General features: G+C 43.4%; 2 protein-coding genes across 2 annotated transcripts in view; one reads left to right on the top strand and one right to left on the bottom strand.

The window, feature by feature from the left end:
- Positions 1-357: 357 nt before the first annotated feature.
- Positions 358-27,998, bottom strand: part of LOC137421677 (transducin-like enhancer protein 1) — a 51,185-nt gene continuing 23,544 nt past the window's right edge. The window contains 9 exon segments of the mRNA XM_068107958.2: positions 358-1,042; positions 1,158-1,234; positions 2,294-2,444; positions 2,575-2,722; positions 2,880-3,127; positions 18,278-18,527; positions 19,068-19,144; positions 26,133-26,317; positions 27,429-27,561. Of these exon segments, the coding sequence (XP_067964059.2) occupies positions 935-1,042; positions 1,158-1,234; positions 2,294-2,444; positions 2,575-2,722; positions 2,880-3,127; positions 18,278-18,527; positions 19,068-19,144; positions 26,133-26,317; positions 27,429-27,561 (1,377 nt within the window). The 3' untranslated portion in view covers positions 358-934.
- On the top strand, positions 11,672-14,443 carry LOC137422714 (uncharacterized). Its single transcript, XM_068109410.2, has 2 exons — positions 11,672-13,253; positions 13,688-14,443. Exons 1-2 carry the CDS (start codon positions 11,672-11,674, stop codon positions 14,047-14,049), a joined length of 1,944 nt encoding a protein of 647 aa, XP_067965511.2. The 3' UTR covers positions 14,050-14,443.

Below are 27,998 nucleotides of genomic sequence, written 5' to 3'. Positions count from 1 at the left end.
CGATATCCGTCTCCGTCGGGCAGAGGGACATCGCCTTGGATTAGGCTCAGAGCGAATACACAAGGAGCTGTTGTTTCCATAATCTGACTCCTTTACCACAAAAACCTCAACATGCAATCTTTGCAGCCTGATACACGGCCACAAATTTTGTAACAAAAAAACCCCCCAAAAAACAATGTGCTCGACGTCAATCTTTAAAAACGACTTCGTCATCCGTTGAACTTTCTTTTTCGACATCAACCAATTTGAGAGATTGAAGAGTTTTTTTTCTTTTCATCCCCTGGCAATATTTATTTTCGGATGCAAAACTTTTCGATTCCGACTTTGAGCTCAAACGGCTCATAAAACATCAGCGAATACCGTGTTATGCAAATTTATTTAAAAAATAAGAAACAATGAAAACGCTTCAATATGAAGGAATGAACATGCAATTCTTTAAATGAAATATTTAATATGTACACGTTTTTACATTCCAAGGCCATATCTCAAGAAAACAACATGACCAGGTAAATAAGAGCTACAGCTTACGATAAGGGAAATGTACACTCCAGAAACCAACGGACCGTAAAGCAAAAGAAGGTCCGAGCGCAGAAATCACCGTAAAATTTAGTGCAACAACAATTTATCAGGCATGATAAAAGAAGAGACATTGTAAAAATTTTCTCACATCATCATCTTATAGACACGCTAAACATGGAACATGTTGCGCTTTGCCGTTGTAAGCATTTGGGAAGTGCACCCGTGGCAAACAGGCAGAATAATTAAAAAGTCTAACGTTACACACAGCTAATGGGATTCAATCACTTCACAATAGTGCTGGCACGAAATTTTAAATTCCTCGAATTACGAAAGCCACTCTAATATATGTACAGGACGCGGGTAAGAAGGACACGAACTAATGTGAAAATCCAGCCAAGACCAACGACTCGGGTGGTCAATAAATCACTTCGTACACAGTGGCTTTCTTATCGCCGGAGCCCGTGACGATGTACTTGTCGTCCACGGAGATGTCGCAGCTGAGCACGGAGGACGATTCTTTGGACTGCAAAGGACAACATTAACAGTGCGTCGTAGATTTCATTCAACGATCGCCGGCCAAACTTGGTAAGAAGCAGAGCGGTGAGTAGAGAAGCGTGGCAATGGCACGGCAATCTTACCTGAAAGATGCTGGCACCGTACGGGGTTCTCCAAGCGTTCAAGAGGTTGTCTTTCCCGGTGCTTACGAACCACTTTCCTGTAGGACAAGCCAGAAAGGTGGAAAGAAAAAGCCAGACACCGTTTAGGATGCATCGAGCAGTGACTTGACGTTCGCGAAGCAAAATAAATGTGGGAAAAAAAGAAGAAGATTACAGCACAATAGTGGGAGAGCAAGAGTGCTCAGATAAGGTTTATGAGCACGAAGGCAGTAAAATAGAATTTACATCAAATCCCAAGACAACGCGAGCTGCTTTGGTAGCAGCACTCCTGTTGACAGTAATTCTTTTCTTTCCTGCTAATCCATTCTCCTTTTTGAATTGCATTCCATTGAGACAATTCAAAACACCACCACTGCAGGTGCCTTTGCCAAACCCAACTGGGATTTTGCACCCTATTCATCTCTTTAAAAGAATTACTAAAAAGGAGCAAAATGTTGGGCGTTTTTTTTTTAATGCTTGGTACATTCGTATATGTGGTGATTGTGGCGCATAATAAAAATGTGAGAAATGCTTATGGAGCAAGTAATTTGAGGATACACACAAGAACGTTGGGAATTCCCTATTGAACATTTGGCTTATGAAGCTGGGATCCTCGGTCCAGGTCCCATATACTGTGTTGATTCGTACATCGTCTCCCAACGTCATTGTCAATTTCCATGTTAATTAACACACCAATGAACTGGTCATACATGTGATTATATGTACAAACTCTTCCATGAGACTCAAACCACAATAAGAATGACAAAGCATCTCAAAATGGAAAGCCTGGCTGCCTCTGCCTCCAACTAAACTTGATGAAAACAACAGAAAAAGGTAACATTTATGGATTAAGTGTTCTCCATATTCTCATAATAAAGGTTTGTTGAAAATTTGATAACAAAAACTCAAATGGCAAAAAGGTTAGGCCTGGAGAGACAGACTGACTCAATGACACACACACGCAGAGCCCCGTCTCCCGATGCGCAGGGGATGGGCTAAAGATAAATATTAAAAGGTTAAAGAAAAGGTAGTATTTGAAAAGCAATGGTAATTTATTTTTACCACCAAAAAAAAAAAAAAGAGAAAGGATTAAAGTTGAACTTGATTTCAGAACCCACCACAATAAGCAAATCTTATGGAGAGCACACAGCTTTCATGCAGGTGGAGCTGGTACTTGTCCGGTTTGCTGTGGTGCAACACCTCCACATTGCTGCTTTCCATCCCGACAGCCAACCACTCTCCCGTCGGGCAGTATCCCAGAGAGAAGATCTACCAGACATGGTTTTGGCCATGTCAGAAAATAAGTTTTAATCTGGGAATGGAATAACGTGAAGAAGGTGGAGGATGAGGTGGAAGATGCAAAGTAAAGTGCAGCCGACAGTCCTCTAGGAGCCCCTACCTGGGATGTGAAATCATGCTGCTGCAGCTGTCGACCCTCACGCAAGTCCCACGAGCGCACCGTGTTGTCCAGGCCACCTGTCCATAGCTTAGTGCCATCGTGCGAGATGTCAATGCAGCTTGCGCCATCTGTGTGACCTTGGAACTGCCTGCAAGACCCAACATGGTCCATAAACCAGTCAATTGTGGCTTCCTCTCGATATGACCAAAGTCCTTTTGGTAAACCGGGCCCAAGATAAGCTAACCTCAAACACCCAAAAATCCAAACAAATATAAATGAAAGATTGGTGTGTCATGCAGACATACCGCACGAGCGACTGGTTGTGTAGATCCCACACGGCAATGTTTCCATCACTGCAGCAAGAGAAGCAGACTTTGGAGTCGGGGCTGATGGCGAGCGCATAGCACGCTGGTGCCGAGGAGGTCAGCTCGGCCTTGATGCGTGGGGTCGGAGCGGCGAGGTCCCAAATGGAGATAGTGCTAGCTTCACCTCCCACAATCAGAGTGCGCCCGTCAGGCAACAGCTTGCAGGATCGAATGTAGTTATCACGGTTCTGCCACAACAAAATATTACAAAGAGAAATGACATCCATGACCCTATTACATGGATTGCTGTCATGTCTATTCATCGAGTTCTGGTGTACTTCTACCACTATACAATGAAGTCCTTTCAATAATTTTGAGACCCCAACAGAGAATACCCTTATTATAATTATTCACGCCACGGTCGCAGGCCGAGCCATTGAGTATTGCGATGATCCCCTCTGTGTGATTGTTTGTTTACGTACGTGCCTGTTTGTTGACAGAATGACTTGACAACGACATAAGCTAGAATGGCAACATTTGGCACAGAGCTTCATATTGTAAATACATGAAATGAGTTCAACTTTGAGTTCACAAGGAAAAATATAAAATGAAATCAAGTACAGTTCTATATTTACTCACACCATAGCCATAGGTGAAGCTGAAGTTGACCCATGTTTTATGGCCCATATACCCAAATCATCCATGCACACTATTATGTCCAAATGTTTTTTGGCATGGGTTATGATCATAAATTCAATTCTTCATTGACATCAGTTCATAGATCAGATATATATGAAGTTTCTGATTTTTCGATAAAGATTCTAATTCAACCAATTATGGCTGGAATACCACTTCACAGATGACATCATCATTATCACCTTATATATCCCATGGGGAATTGATGAGATTTGCCAAGTTTCAATATTTTTTCATTGAGAGGTTTCAGAGAAAATGACTTCTAAATTTTCCTTTAATCCAATATGGCTGCCATACCAAGTGACTGATGACATCATATATTTAATTCATCACTCAGATCAGGTCATAGAAGAGATAGATGAAGTTTCAGATTTTTGTATAGGAATTTTAATTCAACCAATTATGGCTGGAATACCACTTCACAGATGATGTCATTGTTCTCAACATATGTACCCCATTGGAAGTCGATGACATATGCCAAGTTTTAATTTTTTTCGTTCAGCAGTTTCGTTGAAAATGATGTCCAATGTTTTTTCCTTTAATCTAATATGGCTGCCAAACCATGTGACCGATGATGTCAGCGTTAGCAATAGCATATTCTCCACTGGGAATCCCCCCTATGTTTAAAGTTCCGCATCGTTCAGACAAGCGGTTGCAGAGAGAACCATTTTTAAAACCAAACTATATTGACGTGGACACACACATACACAGACAGTGGCATTGCGATAGTATTGCATCTCCTTTGGGGCGAGACTAACAAAGCTACACAAATAATAATATACACCCTAGCTTAGGTGCCGTATCACCGTCCTCAGGTACATCAAATTACCAAACAACCATGACTTCAAGAGAAACATAACGACATGAGTCAGCACCTCCCTCAAGTGCATTCAAGTTATATGTCATAATTTGTGGGCAAGAAAGGATATTCATAAAGTGGGCAATGGTGAAGGTGGGAATTTTGCAATGTGGATGGGTCATAACATTGGAAAATCAACTTTTGGCAATTGGAAACATCCAAATGTTTTTGACATTATCCAGCACATTAGAGATTCTTAGCAAAGCTTTCTCACCGTAGCCAAGTGGTGCAGACGTAGATGTTCTTATCAAGGTCTACAAGAAGCAGGGGCCTACAACTTGGCTTATGGGCCGATACAGGGGCCTACATAACTTGGGTTGGGGGTCCTTACAGGGGCCTGCATAACTTGGCTCGTGGGCTCTTAGAACTTGGACTGTGGGCCTTTACAGGGACATATCTTGGCTTATCAACCCGTTTAGAAATGCTGAATTAGTTACAAATAAATAGGTAAATGTACCGACGATTCTCAAAATACGCGAGAAGCTGCAGTTAGACATTGACCACAATGAGTGTTCTTCATCCAGAACTGTGCAGGCATCAATTGCCAGGTATTATATACCCTTCATGTACCGTTCAAAAGAAGTATGTGGCAACATGTGCTTGCGATAAAAGAAAAAGAAGAAGACCTTTGTCATTGTGGGTCCACTTAGGGGCCCTACTTCGTTGCTTTGTTTCTTTGGGGACTGCTTCACTTGTGGGAATCTTTGAGGGCCTAGTTTGAATCCCAAGCATCTCATAGCTTTCATCTTTGGATAATGGCATCATGCATAAAGCAAGCCAAAGCATTTATAACCACATGTCTACAAAATAATTTCAAGAACCCATGAATTTTTAATGTGACAAATGCATTTTTAAAAGCGGAAGAGGAATTTCATTATGTAGAACACACGGAGTATATGATAATGGCCTTTTGCGAGTTAAGCCAAAGTTTAACCAGCGATGAGGTAATATTGGGTTGGAAAGGTGGTGGTTGGTCAACTCAGTTATCACACCTGCTTGCATCCGTTGTGGTTTTATACAGCATTGCTGTGGAGGTTACAACGAAAAAGGAGTAAAATGAATTGGAAAACCGCATTGGGACAATTCTTCTAGCAGCTGTTCCTCGCCAATGACGTCAAGTGCCAAAGTGTTGTCAAGTGCAAATGTGTTGGCAATTAGCATCATTAGGCAGGAATAGCTGCTAGAGGAGGTGACCCGAAGAACCCTGTGTCCCAATGCTCCCCGTGTTATATTTTTACCCATGCACAGGCCAGTATGGACGTGGGATAAAACGAAGAGAAGCTACGGGCCTCGTCCACTATGCTTGACAATGCAACTAGCTTGTGAATGAATTAAGAATGAAACAAACTAGGACCAACTCGGACCAATCAAACAAGGATGCGACAAATTAGATGAGAACACAATTACAGCTTTTTTTATGAACAAAGAGCCAATCATTTCACACACATACGCTTAAGGTAGACAACTGTATGCAAATGATGAACTTTGACCCCTCCCCCATCCCTCTGCTGACCTTCTGTGGCCGACACTGCAAAGGTGTACGAGAAACCTAATGCAAAGGCTCAAATGGCTTTGTTCTGTGGTCTACCTTCAAACAAACGAATATTTGCTTGAAGGTGGAACAAAGGCTACACTTAGTCAATATGGATTGTTTATTCAACTGATACATGTTTGTCGAGTATACAAAAGTTTATCAAGGAGTAAAAACAAATGAACGCAGGGTAAGCAATAGCGCATGTTTGATCACATGGAAAAGGGTCATGTTTCGGAGAAGTACACCTCGATCTACAAACTCACAAATTCAAGCTAATAACATAAATGCTCTTTTTCAATTGCCAAAGAAAATTAATGGAAAAAAAAGAAAACAATTGTGAAAGAAATGCTTCATTTGATTAAAGTTCGTATTGCGAATGAGTGAAGAATGTTTTACCATGATGTAACATTTTTGTAAGGGATGAAATCAAGAGGACGTTGATTGAGGTATGCTGAAGGCCGTGGGAAGCAAGGGGATGCTAACGTTGGGGGCATTCACCCTTCGTCAAAGCAAAAGAGCAGGGGGGTTAACGCCCGAAACGTCACCTTCTCCTCACTTCCCACGGGGGTTAGCAAACCTCGACCAACGTCCTGATGATTTCATCCGTTGCTCTACCAGACAGCCGAACCAGATCGACACTTACCATCACCTGCTATGAACAGGTCAACTCTTGAAGTATGGCAACCAGTTCTTCATTCTAACATTTTTGTATAATATCTCAAGAAGAGAATGTGATGACAGGGTAAGGCCCATACTCTGAGTACCAAGGGTGCCTCCCCATGGCTATGAATCAACTCAGGATAGTTCACCACTCGGATGCAAGTGCAGAAATCTCCACTGAACAGCCTTGGGATTTGAACCCAAATCAGTGGCAGCGATGCAGCAAGGCTATACTCACTCAACCACTAAGCCACTCAACAACAGATGGCTTGATTGTAATACAGTTGTTTGTTCGGTAGGGGCTATAGCTGTTGATGTGAGAATTTGTCATCTTCTCTACAGCAACTCTTTAATTACATGTTTTATATTTTCCAACACTGTCTAAGGAATTATGGAGGTGCTTGTACAAATATTCCATGCAGGACAAGGCCAGAATTAGACAATGGACAAATACACACAGCATATTGGCTATGACTTGGGATCCCCGCATGATGAGACAAGGACTCAGATGGGAACTTCAAGCTGGTCAACTCTTGTAAGTGATATTTGCAGGTTATTTGAATGTGAAATGATGAGTTTGTTCATGCTGATTTTTCATTAATCTTAACCATATCCTTCCTCCTGTCCTGTTTTTTCTTACCGCCATTCCATTTTTATATAGTGGCTAATTATTGTAATCTGCTCCTAGGTTTCACTTTTATTGCACAAGCAGAAGCCCGTGGTAAAAAAATACTTATACGGGCTTCAATCCAATATGGCTGACACATCATGTGACCAATGACGTTTTTGTTGTCAACTTTTAATAGCCATGCCTAGTCGACCAACATGCCAAGTCAATCGCTTTGGTGGTTTGGACAAAGGTATTTTTTTCACAGGTTTTAGGTTATATCCAATATGGCTGCCAAACCATGTGACCTATGATGTCATATATTTAATATTTAAAAACAAATCGGTCATAGATTATGCGCATGCAATTTCAGATTTTTAGGATGAAGCATTCAGTTAAAACATTTATCGCTGGTATCAGCAACCACATGTCTGATTGAGATTTCACTGATGATGTCATCATTATCATGCTTTTGTTCGCCATTGGGAGTACTTGACAATGTGCCAAATTTCAAATTTTTCCATTCAGCAGTTTCCGAGTTTTTTTTTTTTCATTTTTACATTTGCGTTTAATCCAAGATATCTGTCATACCATGTGACCTATGACATCAAAATTAACATTAAAACATTCTGCATGGGTGTCGCTCCCACCCTGAAAGTTTTGTCTCAATGAGACATGTGGTTGCTCAGAAAAATGAGGTTTAGCCCATATAGACTGCCAGGTGTTCCAATTTTTCATTTCATTTCGTGACCTGAAAATCGGGTGGGCATCAAATTGGCATGATAATATAGAAAAAATTAAGAAATAATGTTCATGACTTTTCACAAGTCAGATTCTGGTACGTTAGTCTGTAATATAATGTTGAAATGTATAATTTTATTTCCAAAATCTCCGTTTAGCCTCGAACGCATTTCGATGTATTGACCAATGAGGATCGCGCTTATTCGCGCTACGAACGATGTCTGGGCGTCCGGCTGCGAGTAAACAAAATGGCGGCCTCCAGTAGCAGCGACGGTGACGAGGGTGGGAGCGAGAAACGCTGTTATATGTGCATTTCTCCGGCCAAAAGATCAAGTTTAATACCTTTTAGTGATAGAACATGGCCGCGATATTTGCAATTTGTTCTTACGTGGCAGAATTTAGAAGGTGATCAAGCTGAAATTGCGAGAAATTTCGTGAAGAACCACGCTGACGAATTCGGCGAACGTGGATCCATTCGGCGAACGTGGATATGTGGAACGGCGAACGTGGAACGTGGAATGTGGATTCGGCGAACGTGGAACGGCGAACGTGGATATGTGGAGCGGCGAACGTGGAACGTGGAACGTGGAATTCGGCGAACGTGGATATGTGGATCCATTCACGTATGGTAACAATACCTGCTATAGCTATACCGCATGATGCAGCGTTTCATCAAGTGTGTTATTCACGATTTACCGACAAACAACGAGTGAGCAGGGTGCAAAGCAGCATGAAAAAGAGAGAAGAAAATGCAGCCAATACTGGTAGGTTCAATAACTTGAATAATAAATCATGACAATGCTTCAAAACTTAGTTTGATTTTTTTTTTTTGTGAGGTATATGTAAAATAATTTTGTGTGTAGTCTTGAACGATTTGGAATTGAAGGAACTGTCCAATATTTATGCAAGGAGGTAGGGCCGAGGTGAAACAAATAAATTTTTAAAAGGAAGTCTGAGGAAGGGGGGGGGGGGGGGGAGGGAATCTAGTCAGGCTAACCATGACGAGGTCTAGACATTTTTAACTCACATAATTTTTATTGTTTTCTTTTATGTGTATTTATTGCAGCTTCAACATGCAATGACATCAACGTCAACATTGACAAGGTGCATAAAGGCCCACAACCAGTCAAGAAACGTGCTCTACGCTCCAGCTTAGGCAAGCCTAAATGTTCAGCCAGATCCCAATATGTGTTGCCTAATATATGCATCCTTTGTCAGAAAGAGAGAACAATCAATACAGGCAAAAGGGGACGAAGAAAAGAGCCTCTAACGAGGTGCTCAACAATTGAGGCACCAAGACTGCAGCAAGCCGCTAAAGACAACAACAATACAAACCTGCTGCTTCAAATTCAAGACCGCGATTGTGTTGCGATAGAGGTAAAATACCATGGTCGCTGCTACAAGGAGTATACCCGGTATTTAGGCAAGCTAGCAACAACACCTAATGCAGAGCAACAAGGAGACTCCAACTACTCAGAAGCATACACATTATTTTGTGCAACAGTCAAGGATCTTATAATAGACAACAAGGAAATCTACAGACTGAAACGACTTAATGACATGTTCATGAAACAAATCAAAGCAACACACGGAATAGAATCAAACTACAAAAGTGGCTTTCTCAAGACAAGACTGATGAAAACATTTCCACAACTATGCTTTCTAACCCCGTATATGCGCTGCCAAGGACACCTTGTGTATGTTAATGACATCTCCACTGAAGTGCTGGTTGAAGAAAAGAAAGTGTTGCAAGAAACCATGCATGGTTCAGGTGATGACACAACAGAGACAGAACAAACATCCGACTCTGAACCAACCCCACCAAAGCAACCTGGGCATACTGAGAATAACCTTAGAGAACACTACTTCACTGCACTACAATTGAGAAATGCAATAGATGAGATCATGCCAAATATGCCATAGCCCCCAACCTCTGAGCACCTGACAACAAATGCCGCAGAAGCAATTGTACCTGCCTGTCTCTATAACTTTATTGCATGGATGGTGGGAGTGTCAGACGAACCTGATTCTGATGAGTTTGTAAAGATAGAATCTACAATACATAGAAGAATTCTCACAATTGCACAGGACATCATATACCTCCAATCAAAGGGAAGGAAACAGATGCCCAAACATTTGTCACTTGCAATGACAGTACGTCATCTCTCAGGTTCAGCCCAATTAATCAGCCTACTGAACGGGTTTGGTTACTGCGTCTCAAACTCTGTCGTCTTAAATCATGACACTGCACTGGCTAACCAAGAACTACATCGTGGACAGGATGCTCTTCCATCAATCATTCAGGCGGGCAAGCATGTCACACTCGTATGGGACAATAATGACTTCGGGGAGGAGACATTGTCTGGGCGCGGAACAACGCACAATACCAATGGGATTATAATACAGCGACCAAGTCAATCCCATGAAGTAGTACAACCAGCACCAGTCACTACAGTTAAGAGGACGCGGGAGAGATCGATGCAGCCACCTGCAGTGAACCTTGCCACATATTATGGAGGGAAAAAAGAAGGACCCGCTCCATTCGCAACCAGCGTTCCATTGGATCGAGCAACGTACTTCCCATTACTCCAGCACCCTAAGACGATAGACCTAGCATACCACATCACCAAGTACAACATTGACGGGACTCTGCCATCTTGGACAGGATTCAACCAACTACTGTCTTGTGTTGAAGTTCCACCAAAGAGCGTGATAGGGTATCTCCCTGTCATTGATGCCACTCCGACTGAAATGAATACGGTACTAACAATACTGCAGAGAAGTGTTCAGATCACCGACAAGTTACAGTTGGAAGCAGTCGTCATTGTCGTTGACCAAGCCATCTATTGCAAGGCACAGCTCATTAGATGGAAGAATGCACAGTTCATGAAGAGACTGGTAATTCGACTTGGGGCATTCCACACTGCAATGTCCTTTCTTGGCTGTATTGGAAAGAGATTTCGAGATGGTGGTCTCCAAGACATCCTGGTTGAGTCAGAGATTGTTGCAGTGGGGTCTGTGAATGGAGTGTTCAGCGGCAAGCATTACAACAGGGCAGTTCGAGCCCATAAGCTGATGTCAGACGCGATGCAGCAGATGCTCCTGGATGCATATTTTGAATCTATTCCAGAACATGAGGCAGGTAGAGTGAAGGAACTTTTGTCAAACTTAGCTGAAGCTTTCCCAGATCCAAACTACCATGTCATTCTCAACAGCGACAAGTTCAAAGACTTCAAAACCTCCTTTGACAAATTCTTAGAAGCAAGTGACACCAAACCAACATTTCGCTTCTGGAGTTCATACATTGAGACGGTGGAGCTTCTCTTGCTATTCATTAGAGGGACACGAGAAGCCAACTGGGATGTTCACCTCGCCAGCATACGATGTATGCTTCCATGGAAATTTGCCTATGATCACATTAATTATAGCAGATACCTTCCAGTATACTGGCTGGAAATGTCAGATGTTCAGCAGACCCATCCCACCATTCATCAGAAATTTATGGAGGGTGAATTCGCTACCCAGAGAAGCGACAAAGCTTTTGCCCAAATCGCCTGCGACCAGACCATTGAGCAGCAAACAGGGATTCCAAGACCAAGGGGGGCATGACCGGTTTCACTACCAGCAAGGGGACAGTTAACCGATGGATTTGGTCACACCACGCGAGGGGGTCAATTGCACGGGAATGCGAGGTTATGGCAGGGAAGTCCAGATATGAAGAGCACAGCTCAACACGCTCCGATCTACTACAAAGTCGCATGCTACGTGACAAAGCTGATGTTGACAAAATAATCGAGATGACAAACAGCATGATTAATCCATTTGAATATGATGGAGAGGACTTGGTTCATGTTACATCTGGTGTGGTGGCTACGAGAGAAGTTCAGGAAGATCTAAACACAGCATATGAAAGAGGAGAAACAGAGTTCACCACCCTATGTAAAGAACGACTTCAGACGGAGACAGTCGACCTGTTTGGCTCAATGAAGAAACTGAAACTTAAGACATTCACCAACATGTCTAAGGCTGTGAAAAAGAAAATTCGTGGAAAGGATGTGTCTTTGAAGGCTGCCAGAAATCTCTTAGCAAGGCTTGTTGTCATCGGGCAGTTCCGGAAAATTGATCTTCAAGAGTTAATGTCCTATTCTCTTGGCCCACTACCTCTTCCTTTGGCAAGTGTGCAAGGCTGCCTCGTCAAGACCAACAAAGCCAACCTACTTCATGCACTTGAAAGTCAGGCAGAGAAACCTGTGGTTGATATTCCAGTAGGAGGCATGTATGTAATGGATGGTATGGCAATGATACAGAAATTGAATATCAACAAACTCACCGGGGAAAGGACATTTCTCAATCTGGCCCACAAAATACTGAAGCGCCTTGTCAAGGGAGCAGAGGGAAACAAGTGCAGTGAGATCCATTTCGTAACCGATACTTATCGAAAGGTATCGATTAAGAACGCCGAGCGAGAGAAGAGAGCAGCCAGAGGGTCTCAAGTGATGCAAATATATGGCCAGTCCCTTCCTCAACAATGGAAAAAGTTCCTATCCAACGGTGACAACAAGGAGTCGCTAATCGAATACTTGTTTGAGACGTGGAGTAAGGTCAAGACAGCATACCTCAGAGGAATTACAGTGTTCTTGGCACATGGAACCAAATGCCATATCTTCACAGGAAGCAGCACTCCAGATCAGGTAGTTGAAGTGAAAGAAGAGCCATCACTAAATTCGACGCATGAAGAGGCGGACACACGGATGTTCCTCCATGCCGCGCATGCAGCACACACAAGCAATGACGTCATCATCGTTAGTCCGGATACAGATGTGTTCATAATCGGCATAGCCTTAGTACCCCAAATCTCTGCACATCTATATTTCCACACAGGAAAGGGAGTCAACCTTAGGACAATTGACTTGAAAGCAATCTACGATAGCATTGGGGATGATGTCAGCCAAGCTTTGATAGGCCTACACTGTTTTACTGGCTGTGATAGTGTAAGCGCCTTCTATGGCAAAGGCAAAAAGAAGGCCTTAAACATCATACTAAAGAATCCAGAGCTGTGCGGTGCCTTGAAGGACCTTGGAGAACGGTTTGACATACATCCAGACATGATGGAAGCACTGGAGACATTTGTCTGCAAGTTATATGGACAGCACAATATCACTACTGTGAATGAGGCCAGGTACAACATGTTTCGTCTTGCTAGAACGTCTGAGATCACAATGCCTCCCAACCAAGATGCCCTGAGACAGCACATCAAGAGAGCCAATTACCAAGCTGGTAAGTTAATTGGTTGTTTCTTTGAATATTGAACGTCACCTGTAATTTATGTTTGGACAGGAGTACTAGTATATGGTGCAGCATGTGTTAATGAAGATGATTATTTGGAAAGTTTATTGAATTGAAAACAAAATATTGAATGTCAGAACAATGCTTTGTAAATGTTCAAAATTAACAGGTCTATTTGAAAGAGTAATTGAAGTAACTATCTATACAGTTGAGTGGTTAAGATAACATGACATGTAGATGATCCAGAGATTTTTTTGCTCCACACTCAGTCAGAGCAGGATGTTTTGGATTTCGCATGTTTCTCTACACAGAATTTCCCAATAATATGATTGTTCTGTTATTAGTGTTAATGATATACCTCTGATGTTGTTTTGGAAATATGTATATCTCCATTCTTAATGTTATTGATCACTTCAATATTTCAGGAATTTACAAGAGGAGCCTGCAGCCCATCCCTGACATTCCCGACCCTAATGGCTATGGATGGATGATGGAAGAGGAACTTGCCATGGACTGGATGACACTTCCACCTGCACCAGACAGCGTGATGGAGCTTGCTAACTGCACTGGAAGCTGCAAGAAGACACGATGCAGCAACGAAACTACATGCACTTGCCTACAGAATAACATTCCGTGCATAGATTTGTGCAAGTGCGGCAGGAACGACTGCTCAAACATAACTGGCCATGTTGACTTTGATGATAAGAATGATGATAAAGACTCCAGATCTGAAGATGAGGAAGACGCTGATGCTGAAGAGGATGAAATAACTGCACTATTTGTATGATGTTTTGGACAAGTTTCAACATGACCAAGCCGAAGAGACAAATTGTGGCTATAGTTCAGCCCATCTCGAGTTTATCATGACGTCAATGCGCACTGGTTCGCTTGTACGCCGCGTAATTGTCTTTGATGGGTTAAAATATCACCCCTTACACACTTATTGGACCTATTAACAGTTTCAAAATAGCATTGGTAAACCACCATGGATCGTAGTAGCAACACCAATCACAAATATTGTACAAAAATTTAAAATTATGCAGGTTTTAAGGTCCAAAAACATGACTTTCTGATAAATGCATCAACAGCATGTTATTTTACCAAGTCGTTAAAACAACATTTTTACTACTTTTGGGGGTCTGAATTAATAAATATTGCTGCCAAGACCAATGTGAACATGACATCATATAGTTTGTGTTGTTTTTTTACTGTGTAAATGGGTATTTCAAATGTAACATACAATTGGTGTATACTGGTGTTTTGGGGCAGCGGTTCTCGGTAACGTACCACGATATCGCTTGTGAAAAAAAACAAGATGTTTTGGAGGTCATAAGGCTTCATCCCACACCCATCTTGCCAAATCCCTAGGTTCAGGTCATGAAACCAAAAAAAAAAATAGATATCCACCCTATGGCCCTGTGTCTAATACGGACGGACAGATAACCCAAAAAGATAATGCCTCCGGCCACCTTCGGGGGCGAAGGCATAAAAATGCTGCACATGCCTGGTTGCCTATAGTTATGGCAAGCATGGCTACAAGAGGAGAGTCCCCAAACCCCCCAACCACAGAGCATGTGTGGTCACCCAATGGTTTCATGAGGATGACACTGATGCTATCAAAATGTCATGGCCTTCTCAGTCACCAGATCTGAACCCAATCGAGCATTTATAGGATATTCTGGAATGATGCCTGACACAGCGTTTTCCACCTTTATCAAATAGGTGTGAGTTGATTGACTTTCTCATAGAAGAATGGTGTGTGCTGCATCCCTTCTGTAGAATTCCATATGCTGGGAGACTCTATGCCACGGGACATACACCTACTGGCCGTACTGGCCGCACGTGGTGGCCCAACACCCTATTAAGTGACTTTACATTGGTGTTTCCATTTTTGTCCACCACCTTTATGTCATAACACAAATTGATTTTTTTGGGGAGCAATCGAGACAGCGGTCTATTGTATATACACCACCCAGGTTCAATTTTTTGTTTGATTGAAAAAAATTACAATTTTCCCATAGGTTTGGATTAATTTGAAGCAGCTTTTACTTCTTTTTATTCCTCTCTGATGAGCGTTTCTGTGTTTCAGGGTGGGACAGACAGACAGAACAACCCAATATATATAGTAATTATTACAGAGGCCATTGTAGCCACTTAATGTGCTTTATCGTGATGTGGTCATTTGTGTGTTTATTCCATTCAAAGAGCAAGAAAATACAAATAGAGAGTGTCCCTTTGAGGCAAGAGACCTAGAATGCATTTACTTCTGAGCATTAACTGCCCCAAAGTACCCTTGGGAATGAAAGACATCGTCAAATTCCACACAGCCATCACAAAGTGACCTTAACTGAAGACCATACATACCCTGTCAGGGCTCACTGCTTACCCCCTATAGTGCCACTGGCTAAATAATCGATCCTCGTTTTCCAATACACGAACAAATAAATTGTGATGCAGTGGTGGCCTATTAGTAAGGCCAATGGATTGGGATCCCAGGGGGTTGTGGGTTCAAATCCTGATGAAGGCAGCGATATTAAGGATTTGGATTTCAATCTCTGGGGAGTCAAGCTAGGCTAAGGAGTTTCCGCACCCCTAATGGACTGTGGGTAAAACCCAGCTGGCTCATTAATGACCTTCAAGGTAGGATAATCTGCCTGCTGCACCTGTTATGGTGTATGTGTAATGCTGGAACACTCATTATGGTTCACTTTTTCCCTTCCCTTGCTACAGGAGGTTGATCGAAATGATTAAGGCCCCAACCCTTTTCCCTGTACTTTCCACATAAAAAAACAACAAAAACCCAGATGATTTTATTGGCTAAAATAGTCTTTTCCAAAAATGTTTCCAAAATTATTTCCATGGTATTGTCAAACGTTATCAGTATCAGCAGTGGCATGGAGAAGGTGAAATGTTACACTGCAAGAAATGCAAGTTTTGTTGGTTGATGATCTAATAATCCTACTATTAATTTGCAATTTGTCACTGGCATTGAAACCAATACAAATTTTTTATTGCGGACCCGAGGCATCAAAAAGATAAATATATCAAACAACAGTTTCAAATGGAGCACCTCGTCGCCATTCGAGCATTTAAATTGAATCAGATGTGGCAATAAATGCAGATTGTTGCTCCCAGATTGCCAGCTCGATGAATGAAGACGCCATTTTGCATTTTCGCCTCCTTCATCTCTACCCATTTAGAATTTAAGCAACTTGCTAGTAATAATAATAATAATTTCAACAATAATTATTAATAATAATAAATGATCATTAACATTATTGCTCTATTACTGCATTTTCCTATGAATAACCAGTCAAGATTTCTCTCTTCGTCATTATGGCAGACCTTGTATTTGATAATTAATAAATGACATTACTCAAGGTTGAAAATGTAAAAGGTCAAAGAGTAAAATTTCAAAATATATAATTTGATCAAATTAACAACTGTTTTGGCCTGGCTGCCAACTTTTCCAACACATTGTCATGCTTGCGCAACTCCATCATCAGGAAACTGTTGATGGAGAAGGTGCAGATGTCACATGAATGGAGGACAAATATTGGTGAAGTTATTGTCAATATTTAATATATTGCTGGGTATGTGTGGATAGGTTTCAATCAAGAAAAGCTATTTTGGGTTGAACAGAAGGTACACAACATTGTTTTACATCTGACCGACGCTAAGGCTTCTTTACTGTCTTTATTGATATTTCTCGATTTTAAATTTACACTTTATGCGATATTCCATCCACTCCGGATTGAGGAATTGTACTTTGACCCACAAACATAATGTTTTAGAAAAGTGGGAAACGATTCACCTTTTATCTACAAGTTACTCCATCAGCTGTATAGATATTGCTAAACTAAACACTGAAGGAGTGAATATAACAATATTTTGTGTTTCAGAAACATCGGCATGTTTTGGCCTCCCCAACTGCACAAGGCTCCTAATGCTGCAATCTCAGGTTCAAAATCCCATTTACTATGTTGATTTGCCGTGAAGTCCCTTAGATTAATGTAAAATTACAATGACATCTCCCAAATGTCCTTGTGATATAATAATAATAACAGAACATTGTAGGTCAGGGAATCTCGTTCAAACAAAATGTCGTCCTGCAGTTTCTCAGGCAGGACAATACATCAATGTGTGTGCGTGGACCCCTTGGATGGATGTTGAACTGGGCGTCCCATCTACCAGTGTTAGTTGGTGGACATTAAAGATCCCATGGTGTACCACGAGAAGAGTAGCCAAGTTATCTCTGGCATCATAAACCAATTTCAAATTCCTGCTCCAACCTAATGGGAGCACTGCTTCAACAGCACAGTTGCACCACCAGAAAATGATGCTACCTGCAGCCATGAGCAACATACAAAAGAAAAAGAAACAATTTTTGAGGAAGCTCGAGTTCGTGTTTCTGATGTTTTGGAGCGAGTTGAAAGTACAAATCTGATTAATCGACATGGACTTTCCAAACAAGCCTCACCATACTCAAACATTCAAAATACCCAGGATTATTATTTCTGTTTGATCACCCATGAAAAAGGTGGATATTCTTGGCATATCAGGTCCTGTGGCACCAGTTTTCGTTCTTTAGAGAAGATGCCAAATCAATTTTCATGATCAATTATCAAACTTTGTATTCAGCAGGCTCTTTTGCACCTCTACCATCTTCTAATGTGTTGCTCACTTATCAATCATTCTTAGTACTACTACATGTGCTGTCAATATTCCCCCTGACCCCACACTCCCTGGCTTTATCGATATGCCAGTCTTCAGAACCAGCTTTTCCCATTTCAAAAACCATTTTCTCCAACTTCATCATCAGCTTCAACACCTATTTTCCCCAGTAATCCTTGGCTTTATAAACTCATTATTTTTCCCCTTTGGCCTCTGCACCCCATCTTTCATATGCTGTAATTTTTCCTGCCATCAAACATTTGACACACTATGGAGGGGGGATGGCAGAGGGGGGCGGGACATACAACATCTTGGCAAAAAGACTCGTGGACAAACCTCACCAGACAGTCGAGCTGGGATACGGGGGTCTTGCTGCCAGGCTGTCCAATGTCCCAGATCTTGACGCAGCCCTTCCCACCCGTGTACACGTGCCGCGTCGGGTTGCTTATGGTGACGGCACACACCACCTCACCGTGCGGCAGTGTGCTCAGCTGCCGAGCATGACGAGGAATTCCCGGACCGATGAGTGCATCCGGAGGGAAAGGTACAGGCTGCATCTGCCCGTCGGCGCTCACGTGGAACGAGTATGCCCTGGAGAAATTAAATAATAAACAATCAACACCTTTACATCAACAGAGCTGCACCTTGTCTCACAAATAATTAAAATCAGATGGCAAAGGTCGAGTTACAGCCTTTCCAAACTGAAAAATATCGTCCTGACAGCCAGAAGAAATGAAATATATACGAGTCGAAAAATGTCAAATTATCGTGGAATATGAAAGCAGCCAACTCATTAAGAATTTCATCGTAATAAGTGTGGCCGCCGGCAGGGGCACACTGAGCGAGTGTCCACACGCCAGCTTCCTCGGGCCAAACAAACCCCACGTCCCCAAACAGCTTTTTCCTAAGTGCTCACAGACTTGCAATTACGCAAGTGCTGGCATGCTGGGGGAAATGGGAAATGAAATAGCAAAGGGCAGTAATAACAAACCATTTAAAAACCGCCTCAAATGGAGAGTCCAAAATGCGTGCACACGATTGTCTCATTCTAGTGGCTGCACCGGGTTTTTGACAATGACCTCCCGGTATTAAATGGCTTGTTTGATGATCCTTAATGTCCTGGTTACTTACGGCTTTGCGCTAGGAACCGCGGCCAAGCTAGTTGCGATTCCGGGCGCACGCATGTGGGAATGGGGGTCAAATCCAACCTGCGGGATGAAAGAAAGAGACGATGCAATTATCACACCTGACAAATGTCTCGAGTGTAAGCAATGGTGCAACAACTGTGCAAAATTATGACATTGCATCATCTTTCTTTTCATTTATTCGAACAGTGTGGCAGCAAACCCCAGAGACGCACGTTTCAAAACATCGGTTTTTTGGTTACACAGTACACAGACAGAGGTCCAATTTTCACCAGCACGCTAAATGGCAGATTTAAATGGACTCCTGACCTGACAACTTGTTTGTCACTCTCAATACGAACCATCTGAGGAAAAACTCCACAAACACTTACCAGTATGAAAAGAAGTTATTTTGAAACTTGCACTTTGTTCCTGATCCACAATCATATCTATACTTTATAGCTATTGCATTTGGTGTATAAGGGTCGACATACGAGGCAACGACAGCATTAGTTCAGATATAGTCGTATCTAGTTCCGTCAAGTCATGTCCGACTTCTGGTGTCATTCATGATCAGATTTCTCCAAACATTCCTATCCTATACTGCTTCTCAAAGCTCTGGCAGAGACTGCTTTGTGCATCGTTTACCCCATCCATCCAGCACATACAAGGTCTGCCTCTTCCTCTTCTTTCCTCAATCATATCCAGCATGGTGGAATTCTCCGGACTTTCATTTCTGCACGCATGATGTATCCAAAGTATGACAGTTTCTGTTTTTTTATCATCAGCACTTCTAATGTACATGGAGGTCTACTTTATTCAAGCACTGATTTGTTCGTTCTTCATGCAGTCCATGGAATTAACATTAGTCTCCAACACCACATATCAAAACTGTCAATCTTCTTCCTTTCCTTTTTTCTTCACTGTCCATGACTCACATTCACACATTGCAACTGGAAATACCATAGCAGAGAAATACCAGAAATACTATTTGTATGTATTGTCACATCTTTGTCTTTCTAGATCTTTGTCAATCCTGACATATTTCAGATAAGAGCAGAAAAAAAAAATAACGAGATGAGCAGAGGCAATTGTTACATATTTATGTGAATGTATGTGAATTACTATTCAGGTCTTTGCTTATCAATGTGTAGTCGATTAAAGGTTGTTGTGATTAAAGGGTCAGGAGCCCTTCTGGGAAAAAGGAGACCGGAAACGGAAGGAAAAAAGACACGAGGTCCTGGAGAAGCGACGATTCTTCTTCTTCCTCGCCGAGCTCGGACGCGAGCGGTATCGATTGAGCAACGTAACAGAATCGGCGTGTAAAAGCCCGTCTGGCGAGAGGAGTTACCGGGACGTGTAACTACCCTTTGACACGTCAAGTCGCCGTGGGTTCGTGCACGGACCCAAGCAGCTGGCACAGTTCGCCTCACCGTCTACAAGGCCGCGTACGGGTCGCACCTTGGGCCGCGCGCGCTGGGCAAGCCGCGTGTTGCTTTGCCTGCTTTGCTGTACCCGCTTTGCTTGGCCAGGAGGTGCGTGCTGCAGCCGTTGTTCCCGGTACGGGACGTGCCCGGTGAAAGCACGTCAGGAAGGGTCCGTTCAACCGCCCACGTGCGGAGATCGAACTACCGGAGTACGGAGACATTGAGAGAGACATTGACCATGGAGGGAGTCGGGAGTGGGGCTCACGTGAGGAATGTATAAGATGGCCATCTTATAGTTATTATAGATGAGTTTACATCTTTGTACTATTGATTGCTGATTGTGGATGGTTGTTGATTGCTCGGGGAATATATCATTGATTATTCCGGATCCTTGGTGTGGGGTTTCTTATTGATTGGAATTCAGATTTATGCGTTACGAAAGAGCATAAATAATAGATCTTTCTGGCGGAGTTCCTCTCACGGTCCGGGGGTCACCGAGACCAGGTAGTCACCGGGAGGACCACGTAACAGAATTGGGGGCTCGTCCAAATTACGATTTGCGGATTCGCAATTGGGTCTACGTCCGGGATCTAAAATTGTATAAAATAATAAAATAATATTTTTATTAATTAAAATTTATTAATTAAGTATTAATTGGTAAATGTTTGGGGAAATTGGGGGTAAAGTCTTGGGTGAAGGTTAACAGGTGTTAACGATAGGCACCATGGCGTTTGTGGCACAGAACTTTGCGGTAACACCGAGTGAGGCACAGTTCCGAGCGTTACTAAAGTCGGACCTCTTGAAATTGGCCAAACATTTTAACTTGGAGGTCCGAACTAATTTGAGGAAGGCAGAGTTGCAGACCACAGTGATACAGTCTATGGTGGAATTAGGAACATGGGACGAGTTAGCCTGGCAGTAGCTACCCGAAGAACCAGAAGACGTTGAGCTCCGGAAACTGGAGTTGCAATTACGGAGCCAGGAACGGATCAAAGAAGAAGAAAGGAAAGCAGAAGAGAGGAGAGAAGAGAAACAAGCAGAGGAAAGGAGAGTGGAACGAGAACTCCAGGAAAGGTTAAAAGAAGAGGAAAGGAAAGCAGAAGAGAGGAGAGAAGAGAAACAAGCAGAGGAAAGGAGAGTGGAACGAGAACTCCAGGAAAGGTTAGCAGAAGAAGAAAGGAAAGCAGAAAAGGAAAGAGCAGAAGAAGAAAGGAAAGCAGAAGAGAGGAGAGAAGAGAAACAAGCAGAGGAAAGGAGAGTGGAACGAGAACTCCAGGAAAGGTTAGAAGGGAGAAAAGCAGAGGAGAGGAGAGCTGCCAGGGAACTCGAAGCAGAGGAGAGAAAAGCCGAAAGGGAGTTGAAGGAACGTGATCTGGCGCTTCAGCAAGAGATTAAATTCAAGGAGCTGGATTTAATGAGAGAACGGGGAGAGGTACCACCCTTGCTGACGGGGTCGACACCTAGCCAGAACACCTGGGATGTGGGCAGACATGTGAGGCTGGTTCCACCCTTCAGTGAAAAGGAAGTCGCTAAATTTTTTCCACACTTTGAGAAAGTGGCTCGACAGTTAAACTGGCCGGAGGAGGCCTGGACCATACTAGTGCAAAGTGTGCTGGTGGGAAAAGCTCAAGAGATTTATTCGGCGCTACCAATGGACCAATGTGCAGATTATGAGGTATTGAAGAAGCACATCCTCAAAGCCTATGAGTTGGTTCCGGAAGCTTACCGGCAAAAATTCAGGAATGCCAGGAAGAGGGAGAGTGAGACCCATGTGGAGTTTGCCAGAGTGAAAGAAAATATGTTTGATCGGTGGTGTGAGTCAAAAGGAGTCGGGAAAGACTTCGAAACATTGTGTGACTTGATCCTGGTGGAGGAATTTCAACAGTGTGTCCACGAGGACATCAAAGTGTACCTGCAGGAAAAGAAAGTACCAAAGTTGTGGGACGCAGCCACCATGGCAGATGATTATGCCTTAACACACCGGATAGGGGTCCACGAACCTAACTCCTCGCCTAGATCTCCGCAGGGGAGGTGTGGACCAGCAGGTGCGGAGAACAACAATACATGGCGGCGGCCTCGAGATGAATATGGGGACAACGCTGATACCCGAACTGTTCGAAATCAGGGGGCTACGGGCCCAAGACAAACTTATTTCCCGGGGGGCCCGAGGCAGACCACGAGTTTTTCCTCTGGGCCTACTTGCGCCTTTTGCAAAAAACCTGGACACTTGATGTCCAGTTGTTACCTCATGAAAAGGGACAACCCAGAGCGGAGTCCGACTAGTACAACTCCGAATGCGATGGCAAACGTAAGAAATCGCCCACAGAAGAGTTACCAACCATTTATTTATGAGGGGTTGGTCTCACTCAAGGGAGACTTGACTAACCCAAGACCGGTTAGGGTTTTGAGGGACACAGGAGCCCATCAATCCTTAATGCTTGAAGGCATTTTGCCATTGTCAAAGAGTACCGCAACTGGTGATAGTGTTCGGTTACAAGGGATCGGTGGCTGTGTTAGTGCCCCACTTCATGTCATCCATTTGGAATCCGATTTGGTGTCAGGACCGGTCACCGTCGGTTTACAAGCCACGCTTCCTGTAGAGGGAGTATCTGTGATTATTGGGAATGATTTGGCCGGGGGGCAAATTTATGGTAACCCGAGGGTTGGTAAAGAGCACAGCAGGGAAAATAACACCCCACCAGCTCGGGATGGCGACAAAAGTTCCAAGTTATTTGTAGGGGGACTGAACTTCAACACAGAGGAAGAAGTTCTGACCTCTGTCCTCAACAGATATGGGCCGCTGGTGGAAGTGCGGGTGGTAAAAGACAGGGAAACGCAACGGTCAAGAGGGTTCGGCTTTGTCACGTTTGCAAGCACAAGAGACGCCAGGGAGGCAGAGAAGAATTGGAATGGTAAGGATTTGGAGGGTCGGACCATAACAGTAGGGAAGGCATTTCGTAGGCGTCGAGAGGTCTACAGAAGAGGACAACTTGGCAGTAGTTTTGGGGTTGGCAGCAGCCGATATTACTATGGAGGCTCCCAGAGTTACGGCACCTCCCGAAAGAATGAATGTCCGAGCACTGGCCGAGAAGGAGACCGCCAGTCAGGTAACGGCTGGGACAAGGGGTCCCACCGTAACTGTTAGGAGTCTGGAGAAGTTGAAGCACTATATACGGGGGAGCCGCCGAGCCGGGGCTCCTACACGGACTAACCGTGAACGCCACGTTCTTAAAGGCGTCCAGGTAGTGAACTTTCCTGCACGGACTAACCGTGAACTCCACGTTCTTAAAGGCATCCATGTAATGAACTTTCCTCCCCGGACTAACCGTGAACTCCACATTCCTTAAGGCGTCCATGTAGGGAATACTCCGCTTGGCCTCCCGAAAAAGTGCTATAGAGAGGTTTAAATTTGGGGGCTTTGGTCACCACCTCTTAACCGTCATTCAAGAGAAACTAGAAGTGGTTGACGCTTGGTCCAGAGGGAATTAATCTAGGGGATTGTGTGAAATTTTGTTGCTTTATTTTTAAGTGATGACTGTGCCCGGGGGGAACTGATGAGTTGGGGGGGGGGGGGTGAGTTATCTGGTTTGTTTATCCAAGTTGGCCGGCAAAGAAAGTTTTCGCTGGGTTCAAACTGTCTTTCTTGAAGGGGGGGAGTGTTACATATTTATGTGAATGTATGTGAATTACTATTCAGGTCTTTGCTTATCAATGTGTAGTCGATTAAAGGTTGTTGTGATTAAAGGGTCAGGAGCCCTTCTGGGAAAAAGGAGACCGGAAACGGAAGGAAAAAAGACACGAGGTCCTGGAGAAGCGACGATTCTTCTTCTTCCTTGCCGAGCTCGGACGCGAGCGGTATCGATTGAGCAACGTAACAGAATCGGCGTGTAAAAGCCCGTCTGGCGAGAGGAGTTACCGGGACGTGTAACTACCCTTTGACACGTCAAGTCGCCGTGGGTTCGTGCACGGAACCAAGCAGCTGGCACAGTTCGCCTCACCGTCTACAAGGCCGCGTACGGGTCGCACCTTGGGCCGCGCGCGCTGGGCAAGCCGCGTGTTGCTTTGCCTGCTTTGCTGTACCTGCTTTGCTTGGCCAGGAGGTGCGCGCTGCAGCCGTTGTTCCCGGTACGGGACGTGCCCGGTGAAAGCACGTCAGGAAGGGTCCGTTCAACCGCCCACGTGCGGAGATCGAACTACTGGAGTACGGAGACATTGAGAGAGACATTGACCATGGAGGGAGTCGGGAGTGGGGCTCACGTGAGGAATGTATAAGATGGCCATCTTAGAGTTATTATAGATGAGTTTACATGTTTGTACTATTGATTGCTGATTGTGGATGGTTGTTGATTGCTCGGGGAATATATCATTGATTATTCCGGATCCTTGGTGTGGGGTTTCTTATTGATTGGAATTCAGATTTATGCGTTACGAAAGAGCATAAATAATAGATCTTTCTGGCGGAGTTCCTCTCACGGTCTGGGGGTCACCGAGACCAGGTAGTCACCGGGAGGACCACGTAACACAATCTACATATCAGGTACATGAAAAACAAGTCAGGAGATGACGATGGTTCATGAGCGAGCGGTATTCAATGACAAAGGTCAAAACCGACATTGAAAATATATAAATAGGAATGTATTATCTGTTATGAGACTAGTAAGCTACACAATACCGAAAATTCGGTTCGATTCCGACAACTTTGAAAATTTGACCTTTGTGAGCTTCAACGGTCAAAGGTCGAAGATTCTGAAATTTGTTGGAAAACTTGTATTTCATGATGTATGTGATAATATAAAAACATGTACGACATTTCACCTTATCAGGAAGCGAACAATGTAATAAAACCATCAAAAATCGACTTTTCTAAATTTCGTGACCTTGTGACCTTGACCTTGGGGCGAAAATGAAAAATCGAGCTCCTTGGGGCTAGACACATGACATTGGCCTAACGAAATACCGAAACCCCTGTCAGATTCCACCAAACCCCTCGGAGAAGATGTAGCTTGAAATCGATTACCCCCTAAAAAGACATCTTTTTCGGGCATGGCTCCGCCCACAATGGGTGCAATACGCCCACTCTAGGCAGGACACAACTAGATCATGATATCAACCTCCCACCCAAGTTTCATCAAGATTGGATGATATCATCGGGTAGTTATGCTGTGGACAGACAGACACAGACACACACCCATGACGAATATAGTGGTCACTGTTTGATAACTCATGAACCAATAGTAGCAATCTCAGCTGCTCTTACTCCCCTATACATTTCTCTTTTCCCATAAAACTGTCCCCTTTTATTTCCTCTCAGCTCTCCTCTTCCTGTTCATAAGCAATCCCCAACCTTATCTCTTTCATTCGCCTTATTAGATGGCCCCCAAATCAGAGAAGACGGAAGCTGAAGACGGCAAAAGAGAAGACGACAAAAGAGAGAAGAGGCAAGAGAGAAGACGGCAAAAAATGCCTCCCTTTAAAACAAAAATATTCAAACTGGCAAGTGGCGGGGGGGGGGGGGGGTAGGGGGCGAGGGGGGAGGGAATCAGACATAGAATGTGAATAAAAGGGACCCGAATTCTATTTATAGCATGTGAATGAAAAAATATATATATTCTTGGCATTAAATGTTTATACTTTTCATTGCGTACCATAGGAGAGCGCCCATAAGCAACAGCTGCAGCTGCCATAGCACTCATCTGTGGTGCCATTCCATGTAGGCTGGCATAGGCCCCGGGACTGGCCAACTCCCCATTGAGACCGGGATGGGGCAGCATTCCAAATGGGCTTCCAAACGGGCCAGCCACAGAGGCAAGTGGGGCTCGGAGGCTAGCACCTGTGCAGAAGAAGTAAGGGTCATGAGGGTTGACATTTAAAAAAAAATCACACAAAGAAACACACACTTCACAACTTTAAGAAATAGATGCAAACATCTAGTTGAGCGACATCAGTATGCAAAATTTCAAATTCCCAGCCCACCTCAAAAATGATATTTTCATATATATATTTTATACATATACATATATACATATATACATATATATATCAGCACATTTGGTTGGTTGGTCATAAACACAACATGGTGTCGAGAGGGATGTTAGAGTAGTGTCTGCCTTAAGGCAATCGTAATAGCGGTACATGGAAAAAGACATACAGTGGGATCTGGCCAATTCAAGCAGGAAACTCGAAGGCAACAGAAAATGCAAAGCCCTTCCGCATCCGCTTTGTATTCAGACTTTGTCCGTATGGTAAATATGATGAAGGGAAAAAAAAAGAACCGCCTTTAGAGGCCATTTCCCCCCCAGAGCGGGGGTTGGCCTTTTTTTGGGGCACCGTGGTTTCCTTTTTGAAGCATATTAAACATGATGAAAACAGCTAAAAAAAAATACTAAAAAAAGATTGCCAATTTTAGGCGATCTTGACCTTCTGACCTCAAAAGCAATAGGCTTCATTGACCCAGTATGCAAACTCTGCTCAAATATCTAGTCAATCAGATGAAAATTGACGATTTTGTGACCTTTACCTTTGACCTCAAAACAATCCGCTTCTAGCGTTTTATTGGTGAACCAATTCAGTGACCCAATATGCAAACCATGTTCATATTCAAGCCAATCGAATACAAATTGACGATTTTATGCGATCTTGACCTTTGACATCTTGTTCTTACAAAAAATAAAAAAAAAATAAAAAAATAATCGGCTTCTAGCTTTTGACCAATGAACCAATTCAGCGACCCAATATGCAAATTCTTAAAATTTCAGGTCAACTGGATGAAAAGTGACAATTTTATTTGACGTTGACCTTTGACCAAATTCTTAATTAAAGTTACAGCCGGACAGACACACACAAACACAGAAGTGATTGCAAAATCCCATCACCCACTGCGTGGCGGATGGGCTAATTATGTGACAGCAGCCATTTCAGGCCCCGAAGTCAGAAAGACTAACCGAGGTGGTCAACTGCAGAAAGTTTCCCAGGTACAGGCCTGAGGCCGGGTGCTGCGCTCGTGGCCAGACCGGGCAGTTCTCCACGGGATAACGATGTACTGGTTTTGATTCCCAAGCCAGCTCCCTTGTCGGTCTGAAAAGCAGGCTTGGTATCAAACCCAAATTCCTACATGCAAAGCTTCCTTGGAAAATCCAATGCAAGTCATCACAGCTCAAAGCACAGAAGACAGCTTCACTAAAAAAAGTAATTCAAACATTTCTACCGAGAGCACGAGCTATAGATATGTGAAAAAAACACGAAATGAACGAACATTTCTACAGCTCAGGGTAAAAGCGAAAAGGGGATTATTTAAAGGTCTTTGTCGTAAGAACCCCAAAAAGATATAGGAAGCGCTTCAGAGAAGAGGCAAAGTGCTTCACTTGGCTTTAGGAAAGTATCAGCACATGTCTTTAAAATGGTGGATAAGCCTTCCGTGCCAGAGTGTGTCAGTCAGAATGAGGAATCGCGGGTTCAGAAACGCTAGAGACAGCACATTTGTGTGATGTCTGACAGCAGGCCAGGAAACTGCG

The sequence above is a fragment of the Myxine glutinosa genome, chromosome 2 (assembly GCF_964187855.1).
Source record: "Myxine glutinosa chromosome 2, kmMyxGlut1.1, whole genome shotgun sequence".
Lineage (NCBI taxonomy): Eukaryota > Metazoa > Chordata > Myxini > Myxiniformes > Myxinidae > Myxine > Myxine glutinosa.
The sequence above is the reverse complement of the archived record's forward strand: the minus strand, read 5'-3'. Positions and strand labels throughout refer to the sequence as shown.

Bases quoted from the DNA above. Each gene is read 5' to 3' on its own strand.
- LOC137422714 (XM_068109410.2), top strand. From the start codon at position 11,672: ATGGCAGGGAAGTCCAGATATGAAGAGCACAGCTCAACACGCTCCGAT. The intron at 13,254-13,687 runs GTAAGTTAATTG...TCAATATTTCAG, and splicing joins GAGAGCCAATTACCAAGCTG to GAATTTACAAGAGGAGCCTG.